General features: G+C 68.8%; 4 protein-coding genes across 4 annotated transcripts in view; all 4 read right to left on the reverse strand.

Annotated features, from left to right (window-relative positions):
- Positions 1–14,626, reverse strand: part of CHLRE_10g449750v5 (uncharacterized protein) — an 82,983-nt gene extending 68,357 nt beyond the window's left edge. The window contains exons 1-19 of the mRNA XM_043066946.1: positions 13,502–14,626; positions 12,588–13,284; positions 12,213–12,362; positions 11,722–11,907; positions 11,138–11,349; positions 10,761–10,932; positions 10,405–10,595; positions 9,903–10,214; positions 6,632–9,684; positions 6,146–6,513; positions 5,765–5,958; positions 5,335–5,592; positions 4,928–5,171; positions 2,844–4,696; positions 2,024–2,726; positions 1,743–1,912; positions 1,123–1,563; positions 489–935; positions 128–316 (exon numbers count right to left, since the gene is read on the reverse strand). Coding sequence (XP_042920343.1) covers positions 128–316; positions 489–935; positions 1,123–1,563; positions 1,743–1,912; positions 2,024–2,726; positions 2,844–4,696; positions 4,928–5,171; positions 5,335–5,592; positions 5,765–5,958; positions 6,146–6,513; positions 6,632–9,684; positions 9,903–10,214; positions 10,405–10,595; positions 10,761–10,932; positions 11,138–11,349; positions 11,722–11,907; positions 12,213–12,362; positions 12,588–13,284; positions 13,502–14,293 — 10,632 coding nt within the window. The 5' untranslated portion in view covers positions 14,294–14,626. The remainder of the gene's footprint in view (positions 1–127; positions 317–488; positions 936–1,122; positions 1,564–1,742; positions 1,913–2,023; positions 2,727–2,843; positions 4,697–4,927; positions 5,172–5,334; positions 5,593–5,764; positions 5,959–6,145; positions 6,514–6,631; positions 9,685–9,902; positions 10,215–10,404; positions 10,596–10,760; positions 10,933–11,137; positions 11,350–11,721; positions 11,908–12,212; positions 12,363–12,587; positions 13,285–13,501) is intronic.
- A 438-nt stretch (positions 14,627–15,064) lies between these two features.
- Positions 15,065–18,120, reverse strand: CHLRE_10g449800v5 (uncharacterized protein). The gene is made up of 5 exons (XM_043066947.1): positions 18,085–18,120; positions 17,528–17,920; positions 16,849–17,014; positions 16,195–16,406; positions 15,065–16,091 (listed from the first exon to the last, which is right to left on the reverse strand). The coding sequence occupies exons 2-5, from the start codon at positions 17,745–17,747 to the stop codon at positions 15,874–15,876; spliced, it is 816 nt and encodes a 271-aa protein (XP_042920344.1). The 5' UTR covers positions 17,748–17,920; positions 18,085–18,120; the 3' UTR covers positions 15,065–15,873.
- A 105-nt stretch (positions 18,121–18,225) lies between these two features.
- CHLRE_10g449850v5 (uncharacterized protein) lies at positions 18,226–24,170 on the reverse strand. Its single transcript, XM_043066948.1, has 5 exons — positions 23,600–24,170; positions 23,319–23,460; positions 23,020–23,057; positions 20,174–22,858; positions 18,226–19,974 (listed from the first exon to the last, which is right to left on the reverse strand). The coding sequence occupies exons 1-5, from the start codon at positions 23,882–23,884 to the stop codon at positions 18,889–18,891; spliced, it is 4,236 nt and encodes a 1,411-aa protein (XP_042920345.1). The 5' UTR covers positions 23,885–24,170; the 3' UTR covers positions 18,226–18,888.
- A 164-nt stretch (positions 24,171–24,334) lies between these two features.
- CHLRE_10g449901v5 (uncharacterized protein) lies at positions 24,335–27,780 on the reverse strand. The gene is made up of 4 exons (XM_001698450.2): positions 26,934–27,780; positions 26,532–26,635; positions 26,280–26,307; positions 24,335–25,983 (listed from the first exon to the last, which is right to left on the reverse strand). The coding sequence occupies exons 1-4, from the start codon at positions 27,351–27,353 to the stop codon at positions 25,666–25,668; spliced, it is 870 nt and encodes a 289-aa protein (XP_001698502.2). The 5' UTR covers positions 27,354–27,780; the 3' UTR covers positions 24,335–25,665.
- Positions 27,781–27,795: the final 15 nt, after the last annotated feature.

Raw genomic sequence — 27,795 nt, forward strand, 5'->3', positions numbered from 1 at the left:
GCACCGCGTCATGCTCTTTACATGTCACTATGGTCGTCATGCATGTCACGCGTGTTAGGTGTTGCTATGTTCCAGTCTTCAGGCCATGCCGCTTGAGTCAGGAGCTCAGGACATTAAGCAAGCTCACCGTGCGCGCTGCTGCCAGGCTCTGGCGCGGCAGCATGCGGTCGGCCAGGGCGCCACTGGCGTGGAACACCGCGTCCCAGCCGCGGCGGGAGGCGGCGGTGGGGAGCCCCGTGGCTGCAGCGGGTGACGTCACGCCGTCTGACGACGACCACAGGGCGGCGGCGTCCTCAGCGCACGCCACGTCCGCGGCCTGCGCCAACACAGGCAAGTGGGTGCCGGGCGCAATGCCGCGGTTGGGATAGAGGTCAGCATGCACCAGAAAAGCCGCAAGGAGCCTGGCGGATGCATGCAGGACGGACGAGGCGAGGTGCTGCATGCAGGAGTCCGCACCCGCCACCATGCTGCCACCGGCCCCAACTTACCGCGACGCGGACACTGACGCCGCACTGCACCGCCCAAGCAAACGCATCCTCCACCGCCTCTCCCTCTCCCTTGCCACCTCCACCACCACCTCCACCTCCACCACCGGCCGCCACTCGGCCGCTGCGGCTGACCAGGCACAGCTCCGCCACGCGCACGCCGCCGCCGCCGCCCGCCAGCCACCTCGCCACCAGCAGCCCCAGGCCGCCGGTGCCGCCAGTGATGAGCACACGGGCGCCGCGGGCCAGTCCGGCGCCGGCGCCCGGGCTGGCGGCGCTGGGGGCGGCGGCGAGGGGCGCGTAGGCGACCACCTTGCCGACATGGGAGGCCTGGGCCAGGGCGCGGAGTGCGGTGGCCACGGAGGCGAGCGGGTAGGCCAGGGTGCGTAGCGGGCGGATGGCGCGTGTGGCCAGCAGCGCCGCCACCTCTAGGAGCGCGGCGTGCAGGACCTGTGGGGAGTTGGGTGCGGGTGTGTGGAGAGGCGTGCATGTGTTTGGAGGGTAGCATGAGCCAGGCAAAGGTATGTACGGCAACGTGCAGCGCTGCTGACCAGCACTCCGGACGAGTGGTCCATTTCTTCCATCTTCTGCCCAACTCAAGAGCATACGCGCACATACAGACACACGTCGTTCTTGCCTTGCACGGCATGAAGTCCACCGCGAGCAGGCCGTAGCGCACGTCCGGACGCTCGCCCGACACGCGCGCAGCCGACCAGATGTCGCGCTTGCCGATCTCCACCCAGCGACCGCCGCGAGACACGGCAGACAGGCTCGCGCCCACCATGCCCGGGCTGGTCAGGCTGTTCAGCACCACACACACGCCGCGGCCTCCCGTGGCCGTCACAACCTCCTCCGCGAAGCTCAGGTCGCGACTGTTGGCCACGTGGCGAATGCCCTGCCGCCGCAGCAGTGCGCGCTTGGCGGGGCTGCCCGCCGTCGCAACCACCTCCGCACCCAGGGCCGTGGCTACCTGCGCCGCCGCCAGGCCCACGCCGCCTGCGCCGGCGTGCAGGAGCACCCGCTCTCCAGGCTGCAACGCCGCCGCCGCGCGCAGTGCTGCCACCACCGTGATGAACACCTGCGCGCACCGCCACCCACACATTTATACGGCTCCTCTGTGTGCTGCTCCAAGCAACCAGGAAGCAACGTTAGACGTGTCGCCGTCCAGTGGCGCTAAGGTAGCTAGCTAACTCCAACCATTGCTTCGTAGGGTGCGGCTTATGACGATCATCGCCGAAGCAGGTCATTCGCGCTCACCGTGGGCAGGGTGGCTGCCTCTGCGAAGGACACGTGCGGCGGCAGGGGCGCCAGCAGGTTGGCGGGGCCCACCACGTGCGACCCCAGGCAGCCGTGCGCCAGGCCAAACACCGCGTCGCCGACCTTCAGGCGGGGGCCGGCGCCGGAGCCGCCGGCAGCAGCGGGCCAGCCTGTGCCGAGGAACAAGACGTGTGCCACACGCAACGGGAGATTATGTTAGGGGCGCTGTGCCTGTCATTTTCTCTCCTCAAGGAAGGGCGTACTAGTAGCACGGTACTCACCCACGCTCTGCACCACGCCGGCCACATCGCTGCCGGGCGCTCCGGGGTCTCCCGGGTACATGCCCAGCACGTTGAGCACGTCCCGGAAGTTGAGGCCCACGGCCTTGACGCTGATGGCCACCTGCCCGCGGCCGCAGCCGGCGGCCGCCACGCCGTCGGGCGCCGGCGCCGTGGGCACGATGCACAGGTTGGAGAAGGCGCCGCGGGGCCGGGCCTCCATGTGGTAGGACTCAGGCTGGATGACGCCGCCTCCAATGGCAAGGCCAGGGATCGCGTCGACACCAGGGCTGGAGATAGCCGCCGTGGTGGTGGTGGCGGTGGGAAGCGAAGAGCCGGACGCCGGCAGCAGCTGCCGCAGCGCCAGAGGGCCGTGGGCGCCGGAGGGCAGCGCCGCCGCGGCCAGGACCCCGCCGGACATGGCCTGGGAGGGTTGCGGGCGGCTGAGGGCGGCGGCCTCTGCAACGCCGCCCCCGGCGCCACGACTGCCGCTTGTGGGTTGCAGCGCCGCCGCCGTCAGCGCCATGGGCACGGCCGCCATCTCAGACGCCGCAGTCCGGAGCACACCGTCCACAGCCGCTGCTGCCGCAGCCTCCCCGAGGGAGCCGCTCAGGCCGCCCGCCCCCGCGCCGCCACTGATGGCGGCTGCGATGGCCACTACGCCGCCGCTCGTCGCTCCGCCGGCCGCCGCGGCGCGCTGCAGGCCCTGCATTAGCGCAATGGCGGTAGCCGTGGCCCCCGCGCTGGAGTTGCCTCGCTGGCATTGTACATCGAGGCAAGCCGCCGGCGACGAGCTGCTGCCGGCTGCCGCCTCCACCTCCACCTGCACCTGCAGCTGCGCGACCGGATGGGACCTGCGTGGCAGCAGTGGTATCGGCAGGCCGTCACCAGCAGCATCCGCCACGGCGCTGGCGGCGGCCGGGCTCGTGACCAGCAGCTGCGTTCCGTAAAGCGCAGCCGCTTCGGCTGCAGCTGCTGCTGCCTCAGCTTGTGTGGAAGGCCGGCCGGGAGAGGCTGTAGCGGTGGCTGTAGCAGCGGCCGTAGCCGCAGCCACAGCCCCGGCCGCCGGCAGCTGCAGCTCCACCGTCTCAAGGCCGCTGATCACCACTGACGCAGCGCCGCAAGCACTGTCGGTGCCCTCAGGCAGAAGCGCAAAGCTGCTCACGCTGCGCCGCCGTGCGCTTTCACCACCACTGCTGCTGCTCCTGCCGCCCGCTGCCTCCGACAAGGCAGCGCCAGCAGGAGCCGGTGGCGGCGTCATGCAAGCCCAGCCCAGCGCCTCGCCGGCACCATTCAAAGCCGCCGCCGAATTCGCCGCTGCTCCCACATCACCGCCATGCCCCCAGCCTGCGCCGCCGCCCAAGTGCTGCTGCTGTGCGGCGAAGAAGCCAATGCCCACAGGAATCTTGGCGGCGGCTGTAGCGCCCGGCGCAGGCGGCTGTAGCACGCCCAGGTGGAATGCGGCATCGACACTAGCCGGGTGCGACAGGTAGCCGTCCTGCCTGGCTGCCGCCGCAGAAGCCGTGGCGGTGCTGCCAGAGAAGGCGCCCGCAGCTGCGCCGGCGGCGGCGTCAGAGGGAGTGGCGATCTGGCCTATGGGCCCAGGCATGGGAGTGGCGCTGGCGCGGATGCTGCTGCCCTCAGGCGATGAGAAGAGGATGGACGCCAGGAGCAGCAGCAGGGCGTTGTTGGACGAGTCATCCACCTTGTCTGCGGCTGCTGTCGGTGATGTCGGTGCAGGCGCAGGCGCGCAGGCACGCGCACGAGCCACACTGCCGCGCGCCACCAGCCGCCCACCGCCGTCGCCAACACCGCCAACGCCAACGCCCCTGCCAGTCGCCCCGGTGTGGTTGTGTAGGGTGACCTGGCCCGACTGCAGATCCACACGGCAGCTGAGCACCACCGCGCCGCCGCCCTCACCACTGCCACTGCCGCTGCCGCCGCCCGTCCCCGCACCCGCACCCGCGGGCAGAGCCGGCAGGACCACGGGCGCCAGGATTCGCAGGCCGCCAATGCCCCAGCAGCCGCCAGAACCCGCACCCGCACCAGCTGCAGCAGCAGCAGTGCCGCCGCCCTCGACGGCTGTAGCAGCCGCCCGGGCGGCGTCCTCCAGCGCCACGTCAGCCGCCGCCAGGCACAGCTCCGCCATGGCCGCCGCCGGCAGTAGCACCCGGCCCGCCACCACGTGGTCGCGCAGGTAGGCCAGGCGCGGCAGTAGCACCGCGCCGCCGCTGCTGCTACTGCTACTGCCACCGCCGCCACCGCTGCCCGGCAGCGCCAGCACGCACTCCATCACCAGCGCGGTGCCGCTTGCGGCAAGGCGTGGGCCGCCGAGCATGGGGTGCAGTGGTGGGTGTACCCAGTACCTCTGCCGCTGCTGCGCCTGCTGCATCCCAAGCACCTGCTTGTAGGGGTGCTGGTGCGGATTGTCGTGGACTGTGAATGCCTGGAGGCTGCCACCGGTCGCCGCCGGGCCCAGCACGGCATGTGCGTTGGTGCCCTGGAAGGCGAAGGCGCTCACGCCCACCACCGCCAGCTCCGGGCATCTGTCGTCCGCCGCCAGGCCCGCCCAGGGGCTGCTACTGCCGGCGGCGGAGCGCGGCAGCAGCACCAGGGGCTGCTGCTGGGAGGAGGGCGAGCCGGCGGCGGCGCCGCCGCCGGCCATCTCCAGGGTTGCTGCGAGGTGGGGGTTGGGCGCGCGAAGGTGCAGCTGGGGCTGGGCCGCCCGCTGCCGCAGTTGCCAAACCGCTCGCAGGGCGCCCAGGATGCCTGTGGAAATTGTGTCAGGCCCACAGCCACCTCAATCACTGACCTCAAAACTTCACTCAAGCATGGTAGCACGTCCACACCTTGACCCTGATCCCCGCTGAGTGCTGCAACCACAACAGGAATGTTCCCTCGGCTCACCTGCCGCCGGCTCCGCGTGCCCCATGTGCGACTTGAGCGCCGTCATCTGCAGCGGCTGGTGGCCGCCGCGGCCCCGCCGCGTGCCGGGCTCCTGCGCGGCCGCCGTCTGCTGCTGCATGTAGACACTGACGGCGGCGTAGGTCTCGATGGGGTCGCCCAGCGGCGTGCCAGTGCCGTGCATCTCTAGCGCCCACACAGCAGCCGCGTCCACGGAGCCCAAGGCGAGGGCGGAGCGGATGGCCGCCTGCGGTTGAAATGACCACGACGTGCACGACAGGCTGGATTACTGCTGGGGAATGGGCATGCAACTCGAGAGGTGGCGCGCGCCAAGCCTTGGTCATGACCTCCACGCACACCAGGGCGCTGCACACACATATCCACACATGTACACACACACATGCACACACCTGCTGCGCGGGGCCGTTGGGCGCGGTGAGGCTGCTGCTGCGGCCGTCTTGGTTCACTGCTGACCCCAGCAGCAGCGCCAGCGGAGCGCCGCCACCGTCCTCAGCAACCGCCTCAGCCGCGCCCGCCTGCGGCGGTCCCTGCTGCAGCCGCCGCAGCAGCATGGCTCCCACGCCCTCCGCCCGCACGTAGCCGTCCGCCGAGGCGTCCAGGGTCTTGCAGCGGCCGTCATCGGCAAGCATGCCGGCCCGCTGGCACGCCTGCAGGCCAATCCGCAAACACCATTGACAACAAACACAGGTCAAGCATACAGGCACATGCTGACCTGGCGCATGCAATGCTCAGCTCGCGTCACACACTAGCACGCCACGCCACCGCACGCGGTGTGCTGCAGCGCCGTGCACAGCACACCAGCTGTTGCAACGCCCGCACCTGCGTCCAGCTGCTGACGAGCGTGAGGTTGACGCCCAGCGCCGCCGCCTCTCCGCACTCGCCGGCACGGAGCGAGGCCGCCGCCAGGTGCGCCGCCACCAGCGATGAGGAGCAGGCGGTGTCCACCGTCACGGCGGGGCCGCGCAGGCCAAAGGTGTAGGACAGCCGGCCGGATGTGACGGACAGGTGCGCGCCTGCAGATGTGCAAGAGGTCGGCGCGCACGCACACGCATGGGGATGCAACCTCATTTGGTGGCCACCAGCTGGACGCTGCACGCACAGTACAACGATAGGAGTACGCGCCACAACATCTGCTGCGGAGCAGCGACTGCACAATATAGCAGACGACGACAGCAGCTGAGGCCAAGGCTGCGTCCCTACCCGTGGCATAGTAGGCGTTGAGGTCGGTGCGCTGTTCCAGCGTCATCCGCGCGTACTCCAGCTGCGACACCCCCACAAACACGCCCGTCGCCCCGCCTCCACCTCCGCCTACACCAGGCACAATCCCTGCCACCGCCGCCCTGTCCGCAAGGCGCGACGGCAGCGGCGGCGGCGGCCGCGTCATCATCAGCTGGCCGAAGGCGTCCATCAGCAGGCGCTGCTGCGGGTCCATGAGCGCCGCCTCCGCCCGGCTGATGCCGAATGCGGCGGCGTCCCACATGTCCACCTCGGATAGGAAGGCGCCGAAACAGGCGGGCGGTGGCTCGGCGGTGCCGGCGGCGGCAGCGGCCAGGCGGTCCAGATCCCACCTGCGATAGCCAGTGGACAGGACCAGATGTTGTGGTAGTATGTAGTCGCGTGGTGCCACAACCAACCCAACTCCCAAGCAAGCCAGCAAGCCGCCAGGCCCCCCTGCTGCCTGCCTACCTGGTGAGCGGCACCCGGGTGGTGCGGTCCGCAGAGGCGCCGCCGCCCCAAGGCCCCGCCACGCCGCCACCGGGCACCCGGTCCGCCGTCGCCACCACCGCCACCAGGTCCCGCCGAGCGCCTCCACCCACGCCCAGGCCGAGGGGATGTGGCACGAGCGGTCTCGGCGCCATGCGCAGCGCGAGCGGTGGCGCCGCAGCTGCCGCCGCGGCCGTAGCCGCCGCAGCCGTCGCAGGCACCAGCGCGCCCGCCGCCACAAGGGCCCCTGGCGGAGGAGGCGGAGGCGACGGGATGAGGCCGGAGGTGGTCACAAACTCCGCGATTGCCGCAATGGTGGGGTAGTCAAACACCAGCGTGGGCGGCAGCTCCACTGCAGCGGCTGCAGCAGCGGCACCGCCGCCACTGGCTGTAGCGCCCAGCGCCGCCTCCAGACTGGAGGTCAGCTGCACGGCGGCGGTGGAGTTGAGGCCGGCGGACATGAGCGGCGCGTCATCGGACAGGCCGGCAGTAGCAGCCGCGCCCAGGACCTCAGCTACAGCCTGACGCACGTGCGCCAGCGCCGCCGCGTGCTGCTGCTGTTGCACCCGCTGCTGTGAGCCGCCATAGCCGGCTTGCAGCGGAGGAGCGCTGTGGGGAGCGGCAGTAGCCCCTGCAGGGCTAGGAGTTAACGCGGCAGTAGCACCGGGCGAGGCGGTTGTGCTGGTGGCGAGGTACTCGGCAATCTCGGCAGCGGTGGGGTGGTCAAACACCAGAGTGGGCGGTAGCGATACGCCAAACACGTCCTCCAGGGTGGACGTCAGCGCCACCGCCGCCGTGCTGTTCACGCCCGCCGCCATCAGCGGCGTGTCCGGCTGTAGCTGCACGGTGGATGTGGCTGTAGCAGCCTCACCGCCACCGCCGAGCACCTGCCGCACCGCCGCCAGCACCCGCGGCACCAGCTGCTCCGCCGCCGGCGCGGCGGGGGCTGCAGCGGCAGCGGCGGCAGCAGTAGCAATCGTGGTGGCCGTCGCAGGCGCGGCAGTAGTGAAGGGCACCGAGCTGCTACGGCCGGCGGAAGGTCGCTGTTGCTGTTGCTGCTGCAGTGCCGGCTGCGGCTGCGGCGGTTGCTGCGGCGGCTGCTGCGGCTGCGGCGGCTGTAGCAGGAGCATGTCGGCGAGGGCTGCGGCCATGTCGTCGATGGAGGGGTGGTCAAAGGCCAGTGTGGGCGGCAGTGGCACGCCCAGCCGCTCCTCCAGCGCCGCCACCAGCGCCACCGCCGCAGTGGAGTTGAGCCCCGCCGCCATGAGCGTCGAGGAGCCCGTGATACGGCCGGCAGTAGCAGCAGCAGTGCCGGCAGTAGCAGCGGCTGTGGCTGCAGCAGCCGCTGGGCCTGCAACAGCCACGCCCAGCACCTCCGCGACGGCGCTGGACACGGCGGCCGCGATGGATGCAGCTGACGTGGCGGGGCCCTCACGCGGTGAGGGCCCAGCAGCAGCAGCAGCAGCAGCAGTAGCAGTAGCCGCGGCGGCGCCTACGACGGCGGCGGGCGCCACTTCTGCCGTACCGGCGACGGGCGCAGCGGCGTGGGGGTGGGTGGCAGTGCTGGCGGCGGCGCTGGCGGTGGCGGCAGCGGCGCTGGTGCTGGGCGGTGCCGGATGGCAGATGTGGGCAATGGGCGGCCAGCCCTCAGCGGCAGCGGCGGACAGCAGCGCGTAGCGCACCACCTCGTCGTAAGCCGCCGCCGCCTGCTGCTGCCGGGCCTTGTCATCACCACCATCATGCGGCAGCAGCACCAGCCGCGCCTGCACGTCAGCAGCACCCGCACCAGTCACCTGCGGCAACAGCAGCGCCACAGCTGCCGCCGCCGCCGCCCGCGTGGCCGCCGCGCCAGCCGCCACCGCCGGCGCGCGTGCAACCAGCAGCAGGCGGCGCGCGCCGGCCACTACAGCCTCTGCCACCAGCGCTACAGCCTCCGGCGACACCGGTTCGGCACCGGGCGCTGCAGCAGCAGCAAGGCCGTCGCCCAGCTCTCCAAGAGCCAGCACGTAGGTGCACTGCTGGCCTGACAGCTGCCGGCGGCGCGTCACCACGCCTGCAGCAGCAGCAACAGCGGCGGGCGCCGCGGGCGCTGTGGCTTCCAGCAGTGGCAGCAGCCGCACTTGCGGGAGTGCCCGATGCAGCGTGCGCAGCAGTGGGTTCAGGCTGCTGGGTTGCTGGGCCGCTGCGTCGTGTGGGGGTCCCACGTCCACCGCCGCAGCGGCAACTGCAGCGAGCGGCGGCATGGCTGGGGCGCGAGCGCCCGCGGTGCTGCCCGCCGCCGCCACCGCCGAAGCCGCAGCAGCAGCCGACAGCACTGCAAAACGCAGCACGTGCGGGTCGGCCGCCGCTGCGGCCGCATGCACCACCACCACCCGCACGTCGCACTCGGTCCTCACGCCGCCAGCGGCACGTGTGGCAGCTGCGGCGGTTGCGGCGGCGGCGGTGTGGCGGCGCGCGACGTCCGACAGCGCCGCCACCAGCTGCTGCAGCTGCACCTGCATGTCATCCGGTACGGGCGCGAGCAGCGGCTGTAGCACCAGCACGCTCCGCGCGCCGCCGTACAGCATCCGCGCCAGGCTGCTCGAGGCGGTGGCGGCCGCGGCCGTCATCGCAGCAGCAGTGCCGTCTGGCTGTAGCGGCTGTAGCACCAGCAGGTAGGTCTGGGACGGGTCGGTGGCGCCGTGCAGGGGCAGCAGCGGCAGCAGCGGCCGGCTGTAGCGGCTGCTGCTACTGCCGCTGACTGGCACGGCTGCGGGTGCCAGGGCGGTGCGCGCCGCCGCTAGAATGGCAGCGGCGGCCGGCACATCAGAGTGCACGAGACCAGGTGCGGTGCCGGTGAACGTGGCAACGGCGGTGGCTGCAGCAGTGGTTGCAGCGGCAGTAGCAGGCCTGCCGCCAGCAGCGGCCGACGCCGACGCCGACGCCGACGTGGCGGTGGCGGTAGAGGTGGTGGGGGTGGGGATGAGCCGGGCCCGCAGCTCGGTCTTGAGGATCTTGCCGGAGCCGGTGACGGGCATGCGGTCCAGGAAGTGCACCTGTGGGGGAGGGAAAGGAGGGAGGAGATGGAGGGAAGGGGAGGGGAGGGAGGGGAGGGAGGGAGGGAAGGGAGCGAGGGCGACAGGCGGTCTCAATGCATGTCAATGACCGCACAGCAGGGGACCAGGTGGATGGGCCGCTGTCTCATCACCAACCGCACATCATGACGGGGACGACGGGCCGGCGCCTCCCGCGCACTACTGCGCATGTGCCTCACCTTGGCTGGCACCTTGTAGTGCGCCAGGCGCTGACGGCACCAGGCCACCAGCTCCGACTCCGTCACACCGGCAGTAGCAGCACCAGCACCAGCAGCACCGCCAGCGGCAGTAGCAGCCGTAGCAGGAGCAGCCGTAGCAGCAGCCGCAGCTGGCGGCGCCGGCGCCGGCGGGCGCAGCACCACGGCCGCCGCCACCACCTCGCCCAACAGCGGGTGCGGCTGCCCGAAGGCCGCCGCCGCCGCCACCGCGGGGTGCTCGGCCAGTGCCGCCTCCACCTCACTGCCGTACACATTCTCGCCGCCCACCAGCATCTGATGAGGCGGGGCGGCGGGAGCATGCGAGCCATAGGAGGCGTAGGCGGGTGATGGGGTTGGTTGCATGGCACGTGGCCAGCGGCACGTTTACAGGAGATGACTGATGAGCTCGCCTGTGAATGAACGTTCTCCAACTGCATGTACCCACCGCTGCGCACAGCCACCACCCACCCACCTACCCACCCACCATGTCTTTCTTGCGGTCCACCACATGGAGGTAGCCGCGCACCGCCCTGCCACCCGCGCCTGCCCCCGCTCCTTCTGCTTCGACAGTGGTGTCCGGCTGCGGCGGCGGCATGAGCGCGAGGTCGCCGGTGCGGAACCAGCCGCCGGGCGCAAAGGCCTCGCGTGTGGCGGCGGGGCGGCGCCAGTAGCCTGCTGCAGCGAATGGCGGGTAGCGGCGGGTGGAGAGAGGTGTTGTCGGCGGCTGCAGGAGCGGTGCCATGTGCGGCACAAACACACGTGCGCTATACGGTGGCGCTCCATAATAATGACAGAATAATGCAGCAGGCACGTCCCAAGCATGTCCTATGCCGTACGCACCGGAGAAGACTGTGGGACCGCGGCACCACAGCTCGCCCACGCCGCCACAGGCAGCAGCGCCGGCGGCGGCGGCGGTGGTGGTGGCGGCAGCGGCGGCAGTGGCATCGGAGGCTGCGCCCTGCTGCCCCTCGGCTTCCGCGGCCTCCGCATCGCCCTCGGACACCACCCGCACCTGCACGTGCACCATCACCCCCCAGTGGCACACACAGTGGCGCGCAAGCACGTAGCAGCCAGCAAGCAATCATGACTTGTGTGGCCATCCCCGACCTGCAAACGCAGGCTCTTTGAGACTTGCGCAGTTCTCACGATGGCACCCCCCAGTTTGACTCTCTACAACCACCCCCGCCTTCCCCCCTCCTGCCGCCCCCCCCCCTCACCTCCATGAGCACGAAGGGGCGGCCGCTGCTGACCACCAGCTCCATCAGCTGCGCGGCGGTGGTGTGCGGGCCCACGTCACCCGGCTGTAGCAGCGCGCCGCCACCGGCCCTGCTGCTACGGCCAGCAGCAGTAGCGGCGGCCAGGCGGCAGCGGGCCCACCAGCCGTACGGCAGGATACTCATGGAGATCTTGCCGCAGCACTCGGTCATGCCTGTCAGTGTGAGGGCGTGTGTTCATCGGGTAAGGGTGTGCAAGACCGGGTGCGTGTGCCTAGTGCGCCGAGTGCGACATCGGGTTTGAGAGGGTGGCCAGCATGAGCAAACGTGTACCGTATGTATGCGTATGTGTGTGTGTGTGTGTGTGTGTGTGTGTGTGTGTGTGTGTGTGTGTGTGTGTGTGTGTGTGTGTGTGTGTGTGTGTGTGCCTCTGCAGGTGGTGCTTCGTGCCCGCCCCAAACACCCTTGCGTACGGCAGACACACGCCGACACACCGCCCTGCGCTGTCCTTCTCATACTGCTTTCTTACACACACACACAAACACACACACACACACACACACACACACACACACACAACGACTTGCCGTAGCTGAGGAACACCTCGCAGCCCAGTGCCGCCACCGCGCGGCGCAGCACCGCCGGCGACTGCGGGCTGCCGCCACAGGACAGCAGCCGCAGGCTGGCGGTGTTGGCGGTGGCCAGGGCCGGGTTGGAGCTCAGCATGGCCAGCATGGTGGAGGCGATGTTGGTGACCGTGATGCGCTCGCGCTCTGGGCGCGTGTCGGCAAAGCACAAGGCAGCGGAGGGGAAGGGTGGCGGCGCCGTGAGGTGGGGCACGTGTGCGCGTCCGTGTCAATGAGCAGCACGGAAGGAGTTGTGTGTGGTAAAGAGCACAAGGGAAGGGAACGGGGTGGGCAGGCGCGGGTACCCGGAACCCAGGGCTGCGGGGCTGCTACCGTCAGAGGAAAGGAACGGGTACAGATTGGGCCAGGCGCGGGCTCTGTAAATTGCAGGCTGCGCGCCTGTTACCGTCAGCTGCCGGGGCCCCTCGATCGCCTCAGCGCCTTGTTCTCACCCAGCGCCGCCAGCGCCTCCTGCGGGCTGAAGGCGCGCAGCAGCACGTGCCGCCCGCTCGCCAGCGTGACGGCGTAGATCGCGAACACGTCCACCAGGTGGAACAGCGGAGCCAGGTGGGCCCACACGTCGCCGCCGTGCAGCCGCATCTCTGCAGGCGGGGGCAGGGGGCGGGTGGGCAGGGCAGGGTGGGGGGCAGGGCAGGCGGGGGCAGGGGGCGGGTGGGCAGGACGGGGCAGGAGGCAGGGGGCGGGAGGGGCCAGGAGGGGGCAGGAGGGGGCAGGAGAGGCTGGGAGGAGCGCCGGTGGGTAGTAGCAGTGAGGTTGAGGTGGGCCGGCAGGGCGGTGGGGTCGGGGCGGGTCGGGCGTGCACCCACCCGCGATGGTGCCCAGTGCGTGCAGCATGACAATGCGGTGACTCAGCAGTACGCCCTTGGGCCGTCCCGTGGTGCCGCTGGTGTAGTACATGTGGTAGGGCGCGTCGGGCTCAAGCAGCGGGTGGGGCGGAGGCGGAGGCTGGGGCTGGGGCGCGGTGGCGGTGGCGGCGGTTGGGGCGGTGGTGGGGCCGGTGCTGGTGGCAGAGGCCGCGAGCGCGGCGGCGCGGACCGCGCGCAGTGTCAGGCGCCGCCGAGTCCCGGCGGCGGCGCCGTCGTCCGCACTCGCGGCTGCGATGGCAGCCGCGACTGCGGAGTGGTAGGGAATGAACTTGAGGTTCAGGCCGGCGGCGGCGGCCGCAGCGGCCGCGGCAGTCGCGGCTGCCGCCTCCACCGCCGCGCCGCCGCCATCCTGGCTGCCGCCGTAGCCGCCGCCGTCCACCAGAAACACCGTGTGCAGGCGCAGGGCCGCAGGCGCAGGGGGCGGAGCCGCAGCAGCGGCCGTGGCCGCGGCCGCTGGCTCCGCGCCAGGCTCTGGCGAAGCGGAAGGCGAGGCTGGAGGCGAGGCGGCGGCGGGGGGCGGCGGCAGCGCCAGGGCGGCGGCCAGCAGGGCTCCGAAGTCGCCAGCGTGTGTGATGAGCACCTGGGTCTCGCTGTCGTGCAGGATGTAGGACAGCTCGGGAGGAGCCAGGTTCACGTTCTGAGCAGCAGCCGGGCAGCGCAGGGCGGCGAGGGGGCGGCGAGCCGTGACAGGGGCACGGGGGGAGGGGGGGGGGAAGAGGTGAGGCGAAAGGGGAGGTGAAATGACAAACTCGAGACAAACCCAACGCATCCGCCACAAATAGCGTTGAGCCCCCGCGTCATCGGCACGACCATCTCTATCACCACCACCACTTGCCATGGCCCCCCGCACCCACCACGTTAACCACCACGGCCCGCAGTGCCGCCGCCGCGAAGTGCGCCTCCACCACCTCGCCGCAGTTGCGCAGCAGCACGCCCACACGGCCGCCGCCGCCGCAGCCCGCCGCCAGCAGCGCCGCCGCCGCGCCCAGGCTGCGGTCGTGCAGCTGCCGGTACGTGTACAGCCGGGCGCCAGTGGCGGCGCCGGAGGGCGCGCCGGTGGCCGGGCCACAGGGCACAGGGGCCGGGGTGGCGGTTGGGGCCGGGGTGGCGGTTTGTGCCGGCGCCGGGGATGGTGGCGGGGCCGCGGTGGAACCAGCGCGGGATGCGGTGGCTGCGGTGGCAGGGGCCGGGGCCGGGGCCGGGGGGGCAGCCAGTGGTGAGGGGTCCAGGTCGACAAGGGCCAGGCGGGAGCCGAAGCGGCACGCGGCGTAGCCCAGGCAGGCCCACGCGTCCAGCGATGGCGCGGCCGCCGCAGCCTCGTCAGCAGCGACGTTGTCTTCGTCAACAGCGGTGGAGGCGGGCTGGGGACCGGCGACCGGCACGGTTGTGGGGCCGGGGGCCGCAGCCTCGGGGCCGCCAACCGCTGCGCCGGCGGCGGTTAGTGGCGCGGCAGGCGCAGGCGCAGGGGCCAGGGCGGCCGCCTCCGCGGGAGGCGCTGCAGCGGCAGTCGAGGGTACAGCTGGCGGGTTGGCTGGTTGAGGGAGCTGGGGTTCGGGGAAGGGCTCGGGGGCTGGGCCCGGAGGCGGGGCCTCCTCGTCGCCGAGCTCCTGGCCGCTCTCGGCACGGCCGCTGCCCGAGTTGCCCATCTCCTCAGCTAGGTGGCTATGTCCCAATTGGGCGCCAGACCTATGTTTCTATGAGCTTTCTGTACTATGCAGGCAAGGCTCGCGACCAAAGGCGGCGTCCGGCAAGCCGGGTCGCCACAATGGCGCGAAATGCCAGTTCGCGTTTGCACTATTGACCGACCATGTGTTTGCAGCTAGTCTGGGAAAGGATCACGACAATGTCCGATATACAGGCGTAGCCTCAGGCATGCAACCGAGGAAGCGTTTGGCCGCACGAGTGGGACAAAGGCGGGTCGGGGGCGAAGCTTGCTCATTCTTCTTGTTCCTGTTGCTTTGCTGTGCCGGTCCCAGAAAATTGCCTTGGAGCACCCAATAAACCGGCACCCCCATAACCGTTAATTGCTCCCCCCCCCCCCCCGCAGCGGTCACCTCCCCCTGCAGCCGCCCCCCCACCCCACCCCCCCTGCCGAATGCCCTTGAGCAGAAAGTAGCGTTCCCATGCTGCCTTGCCAGGGGTAGTGCTCGCCGCTTCATGCCCGCATGCCTCTGCTGCGCCGCCATGTGCCCTGGGCCTCCCTGGGCGAGATCAGCAGCGGGCCCTCAACTCGACGGGGGGGGGAGTCAACTGGGCAAGGGAAGCCCTCCTGCAGCACCTTCCCGGCTTTCCCCGCCCCCCCCCCGCATCCTCCCATCCAGCCTGCCTTCTCCGGTTCCCCCTGGTTGCCCAGTCCCATAGCGTTGTGAGCGGCGTCACGGGTCACCTTGCACCACAGGCGGCTACGCGGCTCGCGGCTAGGCCCGGTGGATCCACACCCGTTCCTCCTAGTTCCAAGCCTCGTTAGTCGTTACCTCGTTGCGCAGGCCCTCCCAAACAGCGATCATCCCCGATTCCCAGCGCGCAACGACTTGACCTCGCTGCAGCCCCATTGGGCCCCAACCGGCTTCAAGATCGTTGCCTCACTGGTCCCCTGGCCGGGGCCCGGGAGCGGCAGTGGCGGCGGCACCCAGCACATTTAACGGGCTCTTAGACCGTCAGTTCCCTGGGATCGTGCAGTGCATATGGGCGAGCCGGCGAGGTGACACCTCTGGCAGGTGTGAGAAGTGCGCCCACGCCTCCCCACACGCCCTCGAATCCAAGCTGCGACTCGCACGTTCACCAGCGACCCGTGCGTCCCGTATCATGTTTGCTATCAGTAATCATCTTAAGATGACGGCGCACCGGCCTATCGCCTGAGCATGAATGTTGATTTCCAGTGCAAGGACCTCCGAATCGGATTGAGTTCCCACCCATCACCACACAAACTACAACAGCCATGCACAAACGATTGCTTTGCCACAACGTCCCTCATCATGACAACAGCATGAATAAAATATGCAGTAGTCCCCACACGCATTCGTTGGCACCACGTGGCATTATCAAACACACTGCGGTACAACACACAACATCACTCCCACCAAACAGCAAGCACGCCCTGACATTCTTCCGCGGCTCTGGGGCGGGTAGTGCAGGCCCGCTGGGGCAACTGCGCCAAGCCGCGACCGGCCACTTACAGTCCCAATCAAGATCCCAAAGTATGGCTACACTTGGCGTGAGCCGAAGCCTACACGTTTGCATCCGCATCACCCTTCGTCCCTTGGCAGTCCCCGCTGCTGCCATTCCCACTCCTGCCCCTGCTCCCGGCGGCGCCACTGCGTCGCTCTCCCGGCGCACCGGTCTCCGAGTCCGTGACCGCGCCGGCCGACGCCGACTCCTTGCTGTAGGTCGCCAGGGCCACCGTCACACCGCCGGCAACAGAGGTAGACGTGGAGTCCGACAACCCTGCCGCATGACATTGGCGCCGCAAAAATGTGAGCACGCGTATCCCTTGCTCTCACGCCTCGCTCGCTGCACCCACTAGCGATTTGTCCACAGCAGTACCTACCGTAGAGCGGCGACGCAACTTCCGCCAGAGCGCGGCCGCTGGCCACCGGCCCGCTAGCAGTCAGCGGCTGCCCTGGCGGCTGCCCTGGCAGTGGCGGCGGCGCTGGCGCCGGCGCCGGCGCTGCTGTGGAGCCGTCGAAGTAGGTGACCAGCACCACGCCCGCCAGCATCAGGCCCAGACCCACCAGCCGGGCCCAGTGCAGCGAGCGCTTCCTGGCGCAGCGAATGAGGGAGCGGCGGCGGCAGCACCAGCAGGAGGTGAGCAACAGGTGGTCGGCAACAGGTGGGGCCGTGGGCATGTGGGTGATGTGGGCATGTGGGTTTGGAGCCGCCCCTGCCACTGGAGCCCCTCCCCGGCTGTTCCCGTCAGCTGCACCACTGGTGCGCCCCTGCCATCTACCCAACATGCCACCCATTCCACGCCCCTGCCATCCCACACGCCGCCCAGACACAACCATACTGCGGGCATTGAAAACATGCCCCTCAACCAAAACAACTCACGCACTGGTGCTCTCAGGCTCGAACACGCCGTCACAACCCCTCTTACGCACACACACACACCCACACACACACACACACACACACACACGCACGCTCACACACACACGCACGCACGCTCACACACACACGCTCCCGCGCTCACGCGCTCGCTCACCTGAACCCCACCCAACCCATGGAGTCCAGCAGCACCGCGGTGGCGAGCTGGCAGCACACGAACAGCGCCATGAGCGTGGCGGCGCCCAGCACCGGCGCGTACACCACCACCACCGCCACGTAGAAGGCGCCCAGGAAGCCGCCGACCCAGCCCCACCAGGGCACGGCTGCGGCGGGGAGGGCGGGAGAGGTGCGGGGAGTAAGGGGAAGAGCGCTGGGGTGGGGAGGTGGGGGCAGTACGGGGGATTGCAGGGGAGGGATACGGCATGTAAGAGGATGAGGTGGTGGCGGCGGGTGCGCCGCATGACACGCGCACAAGCCTGCCATGCCCACTGCTGCCGCCGCCCGCTCCCAGCCCGTTCCCAGTCCGCTGCCGCCCGCCAGCCCCTTCCACCTACGGAACCTATACCCCTCCCCTCCAAATCCCCAATGCGTGTTGCGCAATACAATATTTGCGGGTTGGGTTGCAAGCGCACCGCGAGCCTGGGTGTTACTCGATGGCAAGAGCGTCGCTGGTCTAGGGTCCACGGCCAACGCCGACAAGCAGGACAACGCTCAAGGGCGTCCAAGGTAACGGTTAAGGCCAAACCTCCTCCGCGCTCTGTGGGCTGGCTGTGTGTCTTGCTTTATCTGGAATTGGTATAAACTACCCCACGCCCTCCCTCCCTTCCCCTCCTCACCTGCCGCCGCCTCCAGCGAGGGCCCCTTGTGCCCCAGCCCCGCCGTGTCAATGGCGAAGAACACCAGCAGCGCCCCCAGCCCCACCGCGAACGACACCACCGCTGCGAAGCTCTTGCCCACCGCCGCCCCCAGCGTGCTGTTGATGCCGGACTGGGTGGCCAGCAGCGCCCCCGACAGCCCCGCGAATACGCAGCCCACCACGTAGGCCACGGCCACCATTGCGGAAGCGGGTTGTGGCTGCGGTAAGGTAGGTGGCCTGGCTAGCTGGCTTGGGGCCACGGGCCGCGAGCTGGTGTCAGCTGGTTGCTCCCGCTCCCTCAGGGGGTTCCCGTTGCTGCGAGAACGCCGGGCTGCTGGCTGAGGGCTGGCTGGCTGCTGGTCGATGGCACCACCTGCGGCGGGGCGGGCGCAAGGTCACCCGGTGGCACCTCCCGCCGCGTAGCCGCATTAGGGCGCCAGCCCCAGCGGCGGGTGAACTAGCAAGATTTGCCATGCAGCAAGCAACAACAACGGCACCAGCACCACGGATGTGCGGCTGCATGGAGAGCTTACTTACCAAGTCGCGCTTGAACTCCGTTGCTGCTTTTATGGCATTTTGAATAAAATGCTCACTAGCTCAGTGGCTAAACTATCGTGTTGCGTTTGGTGCTTGCGTCGCCATAGTGCAGTCTGGGTTTGCGGTGACGTACGTTCTCCAGCTTTGAGAGCTTTACACGTACGTGTGTCACAGTGGCGGTAAGCAGCAGGTATCGCTTACTCTTACGGGACAGCTCAAACGTGTAGGCGAAGCGACCCGGCCTGGCTCAGGTCAGGGCTCAGGTTTTCGGTCTTGTCGATTTACCGAGTTTCCTCTTCACAAAGGATTTTTACTCATATTCATAGAGGGGCGTATACAAAGCTAGCGTCGCTCGATGAATTGATTATGGAAACCCTCGCGCACATCAATGTGCCCTGAGCGAGCTCCACAGCAATCACATCGCCCTGATTAAATCATCGACAACTCAATGGTTCCCAGAGCTTCTTGAACACTGGCATCAACGCGGCTGGATGGGCTCTTGCAACCCGCCAACTGTCTGCATACCGGTAAAGGTCGCCACAACGCGTGCTAACTTAATCAAAACACATGGCGATCACATGTACGCGTCCACGTAACCTCGCCGGTGCTATGCCTGGCCACTCCGCACCTTCGCCCCTGCGCGTGTGATCTAGCACCCGCGGAGGTGAGCACCGTTGGTGTGTGCGTATCCGGCATCGGGTACAACCATGTCCCACAAGCCAACGTTGCATCATTCTAATCTCTCGTTCGTGATGGTGCGTGCTGGGCAAAGCACGGAGCATGAAGGCCTCCGATGCAGCCCAACTAGTCCTCCTGACCGCGGCCAGCGAACGGCCCCCGCTCGGGAAGGCTTGCGGCAGAGGCGGCCGCCGCCGCGTCCTGACGGCGCCGCCACATCCGTATCAGGTCACTCAGCGCGCCGCGCTCAGTCGCTGATGGTGGCACAGGCGCCATTGCCGGCGCCGCCACCAACCCCTGCGCCCCCAGCGCCGCTGGCGCCGCCGCCGGCCGCGGCGGTGCGACGTGCACACGCTGCGGCGAGCCGTGCGGCGACTGGTGCCGCTGCTGGTGCGGGTTGTGCTGGTGTGGTAGGGGCTGGTTGTGCTGGTTGTGCTGGTTGTGCTGGTGTGGGGGCTGGTAGCGGCGAGGGGACGAGGCACTGCGGCGCGGCGAGGGGCAGCTGCCGCTGGCCGCCGCCACAGCCGCACCCGACCCAGCTGCGAGCGGGAGAAACATTGCGGCTGCGCCGCCGCTGCCAAGCCCTGTCGCCGATCGGGGGCGTCCATTGCCACGCCTGCCGCTCCCTGACCCAGCAGCGGTGGCGCCGGCGCCGGCAAGGTACAAGGGCAGACCGCTGGTTGCGTGTCCTGCTTTCCGCCGGCCGCTGATGCCCCCCCACGCCCACAGCATCGCACGCCGCAGTACACCGCCAAGCCTCGCGCGGCCGCCGCCCTGTCCCTCGCTGCTGCCGGCGTTGCCGACGTCGCCTGCCGCAGTGCCGGCGCCCCCATCTACAGCCCCTGCCGCATCTCTAGACCCAGCAACCGCCCAGCCTCCGCTGCCGCCGCGGCCACCGCCACCAACACGGAGCTTATCTCGCCGGGCGCTGCACGTGAGCATGCGGCGCAGCCGGCTGCCCGCGGCGGCGAAGCCGCCGCCGCCACTGCCGCCACTGCCACCTCCTGCGCTCCCGCCGCCCTTGCGCCAGCCCTTGCCGCCGCCGCCGCCTGGCACCGGCTCGCAGACGGCCGCCTGCACGGCGGGCGCCGCCCACTCCTTGGCCTCTCTCACCACGTCCCGCCAGCGCACCGGGTACCTCAGGCGGCGCAGGCAGTGCAGTGTGGCCAGGTCGCCCTGGCCCAGAGCCACCATGTAGGGCCGGTGGCTCTTCTGCGGGTGGTGCAGCGGGGGCGATGAGGCGATGATCGGCGAGTGGCACAACGAGTATCCGAGGTGGTGCGGGTACAGTGAGAGGTAGAAAGTGACAAGAGCGCCACAATGCAAAGCTGCACAGCATCATTCGGCAGTAGCTAGCTCAGCAAACTGACCAGCAACAGAACAACACGAGCTGCGCGAGCTGCACGCTCACCCGCATTGCGACCTTGTTCACCGCCAGCCACTCCAGCGCCGTCACGTCGCCGCCCACCGCCGCCGCCGACCAGGCGCTGGCGTCGGCGGGGCAGCGGTGCGCGCGCAGCAGCGCCATCAGCGGCACCGCGTTGCCCAGCCCCGACCCAGCCGCCACCGCAAACAGCCGCTCCGTCAGCCACATGCCAGTGGGCTCGCGCCAACCCACCAGCTCCACAAAAAGCGACCGAGCAGCGCCGGGCGTGGCGGCGGCGGGGCTGGCGGCGGCGCCTGAGGCGGCGGCGCCGGTGGGCCGCCTGCCGGCGGCGGCGCCAGAGGCGGCGGCTGCACCGCCGCCGCGGCGATGCGACCTGCCCTGCTGCGCACCGCGCCGCCTGGGGCTTCCGCCGTGACCCCCAGCGGCGGTGGCGGAGGCCGCAGCAGCAGTGCTGTGCGTATGCCGGCTGCTGCCGTCGCTGTTACCGCCGCTGCTGCTGATGCCACGGCCCAGGACCTTCCGGAACATGGCTCGCAGTCCGGTGCGGGCTCCTGCGGAGCCAGCAGCAGCAGCAGCACCACCACCAGCATCCGCATCACCGACGTGGCTGCCTTGTGCCGCTGCCCCGGCCGGGTGCGGCCTGGAGTCGCCTGTCGCTTCATTCGCCGTGCCGGCACTCGTGCCCGCGCCCGCCGCGCCTCGCCCCTTCCAGGGCCATGCCAGCGACCGGCCCTTGCCGTGCCCGGCTGCCCCGGCTGCAGACTCGGCACCGCCACCACGGCCGCCTCTGGTGCCGGCCCCAAACGTGTCCAGCACCCAGGAGGCTGCCTGCAGCTGCCCGCCCCGCACCGCCCCCACCAGCATCGCCCCGGCGCCGTCGCACACCGCCCGCAACACCGCCGCGCCGGCGCCGCCCTGCTCGTCCTCGCCAACCCCCCCGTCATCGCTCACGCCACCGCCCTCACTGCCACCACCTCCGTCACTGTCACTGTCGCTGTAGACAGGCCGGCGCACGCTTGCATCCCCGGCGGCGCCTGGGCCTGCTGCTGCAGCAGCCGCGGCGGCGACAGCCGCGGCGTCTGCGGCGGCCCTGCTCAGGGCCCAGTCCAGCACCCCCTGCAGCACCTCCAGCTGCCCTGCCTCCGCCGCCGCCATCAGCGCCGGCCGCACGCTGAAGCCGTACGGCAGCTCCAACCGCTCCAGCCGCCGGCGGTTGCGGTTGAGCAGGTACGGCACCGCCCGCACGTTGTCGGCGCGCACGGCCTGGCCGAAGACGGCGGCGCCGGAGATGGGGTAGCGCCGGCGGCGGAGCCACTGCAGCCGAGTCAGGGCGTCATCGTGTTCGTCGGCACCGCCCACCGGACCACCGTGGCCGCTGCCGCCGTCACCACTGCCGGGGGGCGTGGGCGCCGGCCCCGCTAAAGACGCAGGCAATGCGGCTGCCGCGCGTGCTCTTGGCGGAGAGCCGCGACTGCCATAGTCGCTGCCGTCGCCGCCGCCCGCGCCAGAGCCGCTCACATGCGGGCTGGCGGCTGGCCCGGAGCCAGCGCCCAGCCGCTTCAGCTGCAGCGTCGCGCCGCTACCTCTCCGACCCTCTCCCTCCGTCGCCACCCACACCGCCTCGCCCCCACCTCGCCAGCCTCCGCCTCCTCCACCACCTCCGCCTCCTCCACCACCACCCCTTCCCCTTCCCGCTCCCGCCCCTGCCGCCGCCCCCGCCCCCGCCGCCGCCGGCCGCGGTCCCCGGTACGCCGCCGCACGCTCCGCCACCACCGCCAGTCCGAACCGCTCCACGGGCCGCAGCCCCGCCGCTTCCAGGAACGTCACCTTGTCCCGCCAGTCGGGCGAGCAGCTGGCCGCCGCCGCCGCCAGCACTCGGCCACGCCAGGTGGTAGCGCGCAGAGCGTCCACCAGCGCCGCCGCCTGGCGGCTCCTGCCGCCGCCGCCGCCAAGGCCGCCGCCGCCGCCGCCATCGCCGTCGGGGCCACCGAGGGCACCGGGGCCAGGTGCAGCAGGGTTGGGTCGGCCGCGGTTGTCCGGTGTGCTGCGGTGCGGCGGCGACCCGCCCGTGTCGGGGAACAGGAGTCCGGGGGCTCCGGGGGAGCGCGGCGATGCCAACAGCACAGCGCCTGGGCTCCGCGGCCCGGGTGAGACCGCGCCGGGCGGTGCGGGCGCGCCGCAGGTGCGTCCCGAGGCAGCCTGTGCCCTCGCTGCAGCCGCCTCCTTGGCCGCCGCTATCACCGCGGCCGCGGCCGCCTCCGCCTCTTCCTCGCCGCAGCCGGCGTGTGCCACGAAGAAGTCGTAGAGCTGCCAGAGCAGCGGCAGCGGCGACCCCTCCGCCGCCGCCTCCAGCAGCTCTGCCGCCTCCAGCGCCGCCTCTGGGTCAGCGTCAAGATCCGGCCAGCCGGCAGCCGCACCGCCGCCGCCGCCGCCGCCAAAGCCGCCGCCCAGCCCCTGCCGGCCGCGCCAGCGTTGTGCCGGCTGCATCAGCCACACCACCACCTGATCCTGCCCGTTACGCAGCGCCGCCGCCAGGGCTTTGCGCCACCAGGTGGCAGCGCCGCCACCGCCGCCGGGCCGGCTGGCGGCGGCGCCGCGCTCTGCGCAGCCCCGCGCCAACAGCCACTCGAGCAGGCCTATAGAGCCGCCGGCAGCGGCGGCGGCCATTAGGCCCGACCCCTCCAGCGGACAGCCCGCGGAGATGAGCGCCTGCAGTGATGGAGTGTGTGATGGCAGGAGGGCGCGGTGCAGGGGGTGGGGCTAAGAAGCGTCTGTGAGAGGCTGGCGGCACTAACCCTACTAGGGGCCAAAAAGTGTGCAAGGGGTCTGGCAAGGTGGCGAAGGGCTGTGTGTGAGAGCAGCTCACGCACCTGTACCGCCTCCGTCTGCCCCGCTCTTGCCGCTGCCTCTGCAAGGTTCGCATTCACAAGAAGGAATGTTGCTGCGTAAGCCACGGAACACACATAGACTTGTCAAATGATATCCCTGGTACCCCAGATACCCACGCCAGATACCCCGCTGCGTGCCCTCGCTCCCGCGCGTGCTCCACACACACTACTCCGCGCCATCACACCTGCACACGTGCCTGGCCTCACCGTTGGCTGCCCTCCCCGTCCCCTCATACGCCCCAAACACCCAATGCTGCCTCGTCACCGCCTCATCGCCGCACCTAGCGTGTCCCACGACCAGGGGCAGCGCTGCTCCCTCAGCCAGCGGCACACCGGCAGCGCGCCCGCCCGCGCCGCCGCCACGAACACGTCCACCCCCAGCGGCGCCGCCAGCTCGCACATCTCCACAGCCAGGCGCAGGTTCTGCATGACGAGATGGCGCCGCGGTACGGTACGTGTGTCGCTGATGCGTGTGACAGGCATTAGGTGGTGCGTTCGGCAGGAGGCAAGAGAGCATGACACGTACGTGGACCTCGGGTGATTTCTAGTTTAACAAGTTCACCTGGAGCACGCCGCTGGCTGCGGTCAGCGTCACCAGCTGCCGTCGCTGCTTGAGAGGCAGGTGGCTGACGACGCGGGGGGACCAAAAGCGCGCAAAGACGCCCGGTGGCACTGGCAGCGACAGGTGGAAGACGGCGTGCTCCCGGCCATCGAACAGCGCGTGCGTGTATGTGTCCAGCCCGCGAAGGACGGCGATGTCATTGGGTCCTAGATAACTCGCGACTCTCTCGACGAGCTCCCGTGGCAGTTTCTGCCAGCCCGAAGCCGGCTCTGCTTCTGCTCGCATGCTGGAAGTTGCAGCGCCTCGGCCGCACCAAGGCTGACCGGTCACATCATTGAGTTCACGTGTAGAGGCAGTATCATTTACAAAGTGGTTGTCGCGAACGTGCTGGGTGCGGAACGCTAACTTCCTGGCTTTCAACCTTCTTCGCACGTCAGTGTGAAGCCCACTAATGTACCAGAATGAAGCCTTACTTAAATCTTTAAGGAAACACGCAGCTCGCGCATTCTCAGAGAATTTGCATGTTTGGGGCGTGTCACCATTGCAGCGGCGCAAGGTCGTGTCGCGATACCAACGATACCTGAAGGCGTAGCATGAGCAGTTCTGTGTTATGCGACGCCAGCGCGTGAAAATGTATTGCGGTCTGGGGGGGGGGGAGGTGGCTGAGGATCGCAGCGGCGAGCGAGGGTGGGCCGGGCCACGCGTGTGCCGTGTCAGCGGTGGGGTGGGCCCGGCTCGTCAGCACGATGCTCGTCCATGCACGTGCCTTATTACCTGGTGCATAACCCGCCGTGAATCTAACTCATGCAATGTCGGCTGCGTGCTGACCTAGCCCCAGAATGCTTATAATACTTGAATCACCGACGCGCATCAGAACTTGGGATGTGGGATGTGGGATCCCGGCAGCACATGAAGTCTTCGCCACCTTCTGAATGCCGTATCGTGTAGCACCGGACCACCAGCACTGAAAACTTCATCGTAGCCTAGGTTCAGCGCAACTTAGTTACCGTATGGCAAGTCCACCCCTGGCTTATCTCCGCTTTCCTTCGATGAGCTTGGCTACACCGGTCATCCGCCCCTAACCTCATCTTCAGATTGCATTGGTTACAAGAGGGACCTGCTGACGCAGTTCACGAGCCAGTGACGTGGAGAACGAACACCCTGCTCTGGACCCCAGGGGCGTGCTGCCTGCAACGCCGTCGGCCTACTCTAGCTCTAGTAGGCTTGCTCCCATAGAACGCTCCAGCGAGTCCCACCCGCGCTGGAGCCCAACTGTCAACCGTCTGAAACCGTGTGTGCCCAGAGGCAGCTTATGGAACAGGGGCAGCCCCATGCGTCTCTGAGTTTACACTCAGCTCACACACGCGGCTTTCCAAATGGCACGCGCGCGACTATGCACTCCCACTCGCGTGCCGCACCAACCGCCCGCCTCCGCCGTGCTCTACCGTGCCCTGCCGCAGCTTCCCACATGTGTGCGCGCTGAACTGCTCATTCCCACTCGCGCGCCTGCCGACTAGCGCCAAGCGCCCGTGTGCGTCGCTACAGTCAGGTAGCTTCCGAGCCGGGCAACTGTACAACTACCTGCTCACACTCGAGCAGCTGCCGAGTCCCCAAGTCAACTCCTGTACGGCTGAGGGGGATGGGGGCGCCGTACACGAGTTAGTTGGGCGTTAGTCGGGGCTGTCCTAGAACCGCCATTACCGTATACTATTTTTTTCTTCCCAGCTTCCCTCACTCCGGCTCCGGCGCAACTCCGCCCCGCTCCAGGCCGCTCCTTGAAGACCACTTCAACAATACTTGGGATCTAACCGCTGGGCTTGAGCAGAGCCCTAGAACACCGCCCTCGACGCCCATTGACGCACGCCCATTGACGCCACGCGCAATGCCCCTTCCATGGTTCTTCCACCATCCAGTCCACCTTCGCCATGCCCTCATACTGCCCCCCCCCCCCAAAGCCCCCAAAGCCAGCTGGAACCGTTGGCCCCCTGGCCCCTCCCCATCCACCCCGGCAGTTCCAAGCAACATGCATGCCCAGCAAGCGGCCAAACGCACTGCCCGCGCGCGCGCTACTGCACGGTCGCTGCGCTCCGCACCGGGCACCAGGCGTGGTTCAGCGCCAGCACGCCGTTCACACGCAACGACTGACCCACGGACCAGACCGAGAACACCACGTGGCCCTGCGGGCTCACGAACACGCTGGAAGGCTCGGGGATGCGGCTGCAGTCGCTGTTATCGCAGTACTTGACGATCTCGATCTTGTACTTGTCGGGGGAGGGCTTGATCAGGCCGTTGTGTGTGCCCTTGAGGCTGTAGGTGGAGGAGGTGGCGGTGTTGGTGCCGAAGTCCTTCAGGTCGCGTACCGTGAACAGCGACTTGCCGTTGATCTGGGAGCCGGGAGAGGGAGTGATGGCGGGGAGCGGGGAGCGGGAGCGAGTGAGCGGTAGGAGTGGAGGGAAGCGGAAGTGAGTGAGCGGCGGGAGGTAGGGGAGGGGAGCGGTATTCCCGACCTTCACGAGGTGCGGCGTACGTACGGTGGGACCTCGGTGGGCAGCGACGCTGCGGCGGCCGTACATATAGGTTGAAGAGGAAGGCGTGTTGGTTTCATTCGGGTGGGGGGCGACTGCCCTCGCCACCCACGGACGACCCACCCCACCCGCGCGTACGGCACACACAAACACACCTTGATCCAGTACGCGGTGCTCGTCTCCCTGTGTGGGAACGTGCCGCGACAGGTGGGGAAGGGAACGTGTCACATTGGGCGGCACCCAGCAAGTCCGTCACAGTCCTACCATCCAGTTGCCGGCGAGCATGCCGGGTGGCTGAAGCCTAGAAGGTACGGTTGTGCGCACCAGTAGTGCGGCTCTTCCCTTACGACGGGATGTGCACACAGGAACCTATCCAGCCTCCACCCCCCGCAAACGCCGCCCCGCACCTGTACGGCGTTAGGTCCAGAGCCGGCGACCAGGCGGCCACGCCCTCGGTGTAGTTGAAGTAGGCAAAGTAGATCGCGGTGAGGGGGAAGTCCTGGGGTTCAATCTGGGGCGTGGGGATTGGTTGGGGGCGTGGGGGTTCGGGGCGTTGGATGCGCAGGGCGACGACACTGGCGTTAGATAGCTTGTTGGGTTTGCATGCAAGGGCTGACTGGCTTCAGCCACCCCCGCCGCCTCCAGTCTGTTCGAGACATCAGAGGCAGGTCCGAGCCAGCGCGTTATTATTGAGATGCCGTCAACTGAGCACAGACCTAATAACCGTTACTGAGATGCCATCAGCTGACCACTGTAACCTGCTATCTACCAACAAGTACGGCAACCATCACATGCACGCGCGCACGCACCTGCCCAAAGCAGCTTGCGACCGCGGTCCTGTTCTGCGTGTCCAGCCACATGACCATCTTCCCCGGCCGCTGCTCACTTATGTTGTACGTCATCTGCCAGTTGCCGTACTGCTGCCGTTGCAGCCGCGGGCCGCACTTGCCAAAACCCATGGTGTACTGGGGCGGCGGCGGCGTTTCATCTGGCGCTTCGACTTCCTCCGCTGACTTTGGGACGGCAGCGGCAGTTGAAGGCGCAGGGGCGGGCGATGGCGATGGCTGGGGTAGGAGGTTGGGCCTCGACAGAGCGGAGGCTACTGGCTTGGGCTTTGGGGAAAGCGGCGGCGGCAGTCGGGCCGCGGCCAGTGACGCCGCAGGAAACAGGAGCAGAAGCACGACCAGGGCGCCCCGCACAACGGGCACCGCAGGGTTTTGGCCGCTCATCTTGGTCCCGTGCACCGTCGCTATCTATCGTGGAACGTCCGGTTGCGAGGTCTGCAAGCAGCAGGCCAGATGAGCAGGCGCGCGTTCATTCGTGTTGACTTGGAAAGCCGCGCCAATTGGCATCACGTGAAGGCTATCCACCAAAACCGTGCCCGCGCGCAGGCCAGAGCCGCCAATGGCTTCATGGCACACCAATATAGCGAAAGACATGGCGACAGGAGGACGCGCACCCCAGGCCGGGCTGAGCTAGCTGAATGCACGCGGGTTCATGTCCGTGCACGGCCGGCGCCTACGCGTTTAAGCCCTCAGTTCAAATAGAAGCGCGCAATTCCTTTGTCAGTATGGCTACCTCGGCAAGCCTGACAGTGGACTGGTGCTTACCGCGCGCGCCAAAGTTGTTATGTGAGACGCAGTGTTGCAAAGTAAGATGTTGTCTAATACC

This window comes from Chlamydomonas reinhardtii, chromosome 10 (genome assembly GCF_000002595.2).
Source record: "Chlamydomonas reinhardtii strain CC-503 cw92 mt+ chromosome 10, whole genome shotgun sequence".
NCBI lineage: Eukaryota > Viridiplantae > Chlorophyta > Chlorophyceae > Chlamydomonadales > Chlamydomonadaceae > Chlamydomonas > Chlamydomonas reinhardtii.